The sequence below is a fragment of the Macadamia integrifolia genome, chromosome 10 (assembly GCF_013358625.1).
Source record: "Macadamia integrifolia cultivar HAES 741 chromosome 10, SCU_Mint_v3, whole genome shotgun sequence".
NCBI classification, from domain to species: Eukaryota; Viridiplantae; Streptophyta; class Magnoliopsida; order Proteales; family Proteaceae; genus Macadamia; species Macadamia integrifolia.
Window position 1 is genome coordinate 25,437,636 of NC_056566.1, and position 5,371 is coordinate 25,443,006.

At 40.7% G+C, this 5,371-nt stretch overlaps 1 protein-coding gene across 2 annotated transcripts; it reads left to right on the top strand.

The window, feature by feature from the left end:
* LOC122090903 (pentatricopeptide repeat-containing protein At4g20090) lies at window positions 1-2,560 on the top strand. Of its 2 annotated transcripts, none has more exons than XM_042660658.1 (2): window positions 1-306; window positions 405-2,560. In XM_042660658.1, exon 2 carries the CDS (start codon window positions 498-500, stop codon window positions 2,445-2,447), a length of 1,950 nt encoding a protein of 649 aa, XP_042516592.1. In that variant the 5' UTR covers window positions 1-306; window positions 405-497; the 3' UTR covers window positions 2,448-2,560. The 2 variants fall into 2 exon arrangements, with proteins under 2 accessions (XP_042516592.1, XP_042516593.1); XM_042660659.1 differs by lacking the exon at window positions 1-306 and having other exon boundaries at window positions 416-555; window positions 711-2,560.
* The last annotated feature ends 2,811 nt before the right edge of the window (window positions 2,561-5,371 follow it).

Below are 5,371 nucleotides of genomic sequence, written 5' to 3' on the forward strand. Positions count from 1 at the left end.
CATTCCAAAATTGATTTCATCTTGTTCTTTCTCCTGTGAAGCGGTCGAGGGAAAAAGTCTCATGGTCTTCTGAAATACCTGATCTTGTAGCAACCACGCCATTCTCTGGTCCTCTCTCCTTCTTTGTGCTTCCTCCTCGAGCATCTCGGACGCTTCTTCTCCCGTCCGTCGAGAGAGCTTCGACGCAGAGAACGCTTTCCCTTAAAAAAAAAAACCCCTTTTGAAGTTCTCAAGGCCAAGTCGCCCCTTCCCCTTCCTACGTCCGTCCGGCTGTTCGATCTCTTGCAGCCCCCGGCGCAGAAGGAGGTAAACACATTCTCTCTCTCTCTGCTTCCCCATCTTCGTCTCCTCTTCCTTTCAAGCATTCTTTCCTTTTTATCATTCTCTACTTATTCTTGTTTCAGTCGAAATCTCCATCAAATCCTCAGTTCCATGCACAATGACCGGGAGTTCCTCTGAAGATAGTTTTTCCCCTTCAGAACTTCAAGTAATCAACCATGTTCTGCAGGACCCTACTTAGGAAAAGACAAAGGTGGAAGCTTTCTCCGAACCCATGTAAGTTTTCGGCTTCTCTTGGTTGTTGCTGCTTTTCAGCTAGTGTTTCTATGAGTAATACTTCGGAGAATGAGAAAACCAATGAGGATAGTATTGAACCACCTCTTGCTGAAGAGATCTTCAAATCGGGTCCTAAATTGGGTTCCTACACACAGGGTGATTCCACCTTTTATTTTCTCATAAAGAATTTTTCTGATTCGGGGGACTTTGCATCATTGGAGAGGGTATTGGATCGAATGAAGCGAGAGAAGCGTGTGTTCTCAGAGAAAATTTTCATCCTTCTATTCAAAGCTTATGGAAGGGCTCGATTGCCCATTAAAGCGGTCAACTTGTTTGATCGAATGTTAGAGGAGTTTCAGTGTAAGCAAACAGTTCGGTCATTTAATTCTGTACTTAACATTCTTGTTCAAGCGGGTCTCTTTGACCGCGCTATGATGTTTCACTCACATGGTTTGGGGAAGGGTATCTCACCTAATGTCCTCACTTTCAATTTAATCATCAAGGTGTTGTGTAAATTGGGAATGGTTGATAGAGCAAGTGAAATGTTCCGTGAAATGTCGTTTAGAAACTGTACTCCTGACGTTTTCACTTATAGCACTTTGATGGATGGGTTGTGCAAGGAGAATAGGATTGATGAAGCTGTTTCCTTGTTGGATGAGATGCAGATTGAAGGGTGCTTCCCCAGCCCTGTGACATTTAATGTATTGATCAATGCATTATGCAAGAAGGGTGACATGGCTCGTGCAGCTAAGCTTGTTGACAATATGTTTCTTAAAGGTTGTGTCCCGAATGAAGTGACCTACAACACCCTCATTCATGGTTTGTGCCTGAAGGGCCAAATGGACAAAGCTATCAAGCTTTTGGAACGGATGGTTTCAAACAAATGCATACCAAACAACATTACATATGGCACTATTGTCAATGGCCTTGTCAAGCAAGGGAGAACTGCTGATGGGGCCCGTGTCTTGGTTTGGATGGAGGAACGGGGGCACCATCCAAATGAGTTTGTTTATTCTTCACTAGTGAGTGGATTGTTTAAAGAGGGAAACTCAAAGGAGGCAATAAGATTGTGGCAGGAGATGGTAGGGAAGGGTTGCAAACCAAACACTGTAGTCTATAGTGCTCTTATAGATGGTCTGAGCCAAGATGGAAAACTCGATGAAGCCCAAAAGGTATTTTCAGAGATGGTGGACAAGGGTTGTACGCCCAACGCCTTCACTTACAGCTCCCTAATGAGCGGTTTTTTTAAAAGTGGTAATAGCCATCAAGCAATTCTTGTGTGGAAGGAAATGGGGAAGAGTGGATGTGCTCCTAATGAGGTTTGCTATAGTGTACTTATCGATGGCCTTTGCAAGGATGGGAAGCTCAAGGAAGGATTGATGGTGTGGAAGCATATGTTGGGTAGAGGATGTAAGCCTGATGCTGTTGCTTACAGTTCAATGATACATGGCCTCTGCAATGCTGGCCTTGTGGATGATGGTCTGAGGCTATTAAATGAGATGCTTTTGGGGGGGCCTGAGTCTCAACCGGACATTGTCACATATAATATACTCTTCAATAGTTTGTGCAAGAAGGGGGACATCTCTCGTGCCGTAGATCTCCTAAATAGAATGTTGGATCAGCATTGTGATCCAAATTCGGATACTTGTAACATCTTTCTGAAGAACTTCGAAGGCGCAACTCACAATGGACAAGAGTTTCTAGATGAGCTTGTGGTGCGGCTAACAAAGCGTCAGAGAATAGAAGGTGCTTCCAAGATTGTGGAAGTAATGCTACAGAAGTTTATCCCTCCAAAGGCCTCCACTTGGGAAAGGGTTGTTCAAGATGTCTGTAAGCTTAAGAAGGTGCGAACAGCCATTGATAGGTGCTGGACTCAATTATTTGTTAGGTGAGAGATTCATTGTTGTAAAATTCTTTCTAGTAACTTGTTATGCTCTGTACTATACCACATCATATTGTTTATCTTTGTGGAGAGAGATATAATAGATGCATTTTACAGCTCTCATTAACGTTCTTTTCTCGTCCCAACTATTGGAGATCATATTTGTTGTACTTCTGCTTACCAGGCTTCGATAACTTAACGACGTTAATATCTGAACATTGCCTATCACTTACATCCATTGCCCATAGGAGGCTAGTAGAGATAGTGTAATGTATTCTAACTTTTATAACATATTTAAAATAAATAGATTCGGGCATTAACAGACAATTTAGGAAATCTATGTTCAAATTGTAACCAAATGAAAATAGAAAAGATTGTTATTTTTGTTTGTATAAACTTGACCAGTAAAAGTGGGCGAGCCTGTGGCACAATGGTTAAGTTTCACTATTGAAACATACTGGTCACAGGTTTGAAATTTGGAAATAGCCTCTCCTGTGAAGTAGGGGGTAAGACTGCGTACGTTTGCCCCTCCCAGACTCTGCAGTACCGGGAGCCTTGTGCACTGGGTTGGTCTTTTAAACTTGACCGGTAAAGTTACTGTGTTAACCATAAATCATAGGTTCTCAAATGTTTATTTGACATGGTTGAAATCCCAAAATTGTCTTCCAAACAACATTTAATTGTAAGTACATTACTTTGTTAAAATTAAACATAGAAATTTATTGTCATTCTTGTTAGGATAAGCTCCCATTCCAGTAGGTTACTCTGGTTACTAGATGAGTTATTAATCCATAGGCTCGCAAGCATTTATTTGATGATTTTGAAATTCCAAAATTATGTCTTCCCTTATGATTTTGCCGGGGATTTTTTTTTTTGGGGGAGGGGGGGTATCATATCTTTACATCATGGCCTATATGTTCCTTTTACAGATGTAATTAATAGTCTATTGGACCTCATGAGGTCCTAGAATAGGTGTGAGCTGGAGATTCAATAGGGAAATCTGCTGTTCTTTTTAGATTCCTGAAAATGATAAAACTACACCTTTATTCCACACCCCCCCCCCCCAAAAAAAAAAAAAAAAACCCCCCCACAACCCAGGGAGCATGGGTGATTATTCCCCTCTTCTTTACTTGTATCAAATGGTTCTTGGAATCATTTTATATAGTGGGAAAAAGGCAATGTGATAATCTCCATCTGCGACTACAGTTTTCTTGGACATCTTAATTAGGAGTGGAAAAAATGGAATGCTTTCTTAATCCTATGGAGTTATCCATCTTATCTCATTTTATGTTTTGTTTATGGAAGCATAATTAGGTGAATACCAAGTCTGTCTGTGCTGTGGATACAATCTCAATGGATGGTTGTCTTTGTTATTGACAGACAAGTCATGAAACTGTTCAGAATTGTTCATGGGATAGATCTGTGGAAGCTGGAAGGAGTGAAAATCAAGCTCCTCTCAGCATTTGTTACCTAAATGTTTTTGAGTGTCCCAAACATATAATCAGCCATGTTGCTTGCTTCCCATTGTTCGTGTCAGAAAAGACTTGCAGATCTGTGACAAGGATAGCAAAAGAACTTCATTCTTTCATGAGTAGTTGCAGATCTTGCAATAACAGCGGCCGAGAAGGGGAATGGGCGGTGATGACGAAGGGAGAGAGGGGTTCTGATAACTTGGTTTATTGCATCCAATTGAATTGGAGGCAAACCTTAAATTAATGGAGTAGGGTGGGAGAGAGTGATTCTATGGGGATGATTAACCATTTTGCATGTTACCATGCAAAACTCATAATGCAGGCTGACTCCATTTTTCTGATTGATGCGAATAGAATCGAATGCTTGAATTTCCTTGAACTGTGTACTACTTTTCCTTTAGCCAGAGATCTTGCACAGTGAACTGGGATGTTTAGTGGCATTAAACGTGGTGGAGTTCCATCAAATAGTGGTTCTGAACACAGGTCAATATCATCTAAGAATGTAGTTTTAAGCTAATTTCATTGTATTTGCTTGATCCAAAGGACTGGTTGATGGGTTGAGCAAACTTCCATCAGCCTCACAAAGTGAATCTTTGATTCGACATGGTGTTTAGATTCATGATTGGTCTGAGGCTACTAAGCCTTGCTCTGAATTGGTTTCCCTGGACACTTGCCAGTGCTGATTCCATTTTGCCTACCTATATCATGAATTGGGCAGAAGTCTCAAGACTCTCTGGTGGAGGACCGGTTAGAGATGAGGGAGAAATCTGAGAAGGAACCCAGAATTATGGGGGAGAAAGGGAGTCGCACACACTCACCTTAGAGCAAAAACCCAATATCAAATTTTGTTCTTTTCGTTGGGCATGTGCAAGTAAATAAAGAGGAAAACAAAGATGTCTGACCATAAAAGCGAAACTAACTTGCACCCAAACTCTAATCTCCTAATCCAACTCTAAAACTAAAATAGAGTTAAAAACTAACTAGCTTATCTCCTGCGTGTCATAACCAAAGCAATCATAAGAAAATAAAAGACATAAAAATTAAACTACTACCAGCCCTTATTAGACTAAAAACCTGGGTTGGGTTAGTTCCATCTAGGTTTGGGGTGGAAACCCAGTTATATCAATTTAACCGGTCAAATGCTACTGCATCACTCTCAAATTCTCACTTCTATAGACTTCAAATTAGACCTTTATGAAAGTGTCTAGAGGGTTAGCATTTAAGTGGTTTAATTAGATTGTGGTCCAAAACCAGCCTGGTGATTATTATATGGTGTGCTTGATTCTTTTTATTATTTTAAATTCTGAGCACAGGAAGATGCTTCACATTCATGCTGTCAAAAGAGTTCACTGCCTGCTTTACCAGGAACAGAGGGAGACCCTCTCTGACTCTGTACTTCTGAGCAATACTTCAGAATCAATGGTCTTATTTGCATGAACTGTACTATGGCTGTTTAAAAAAA

Coding starts and splice junctions, on each gene's coding strand:
- LOC122090903 (XM_042660658.1), top strand. CDS start 498: ATGTTCTGCAGGACCCTACTTAGGAAAAGACAAAGGTGGAAGCTTTCT.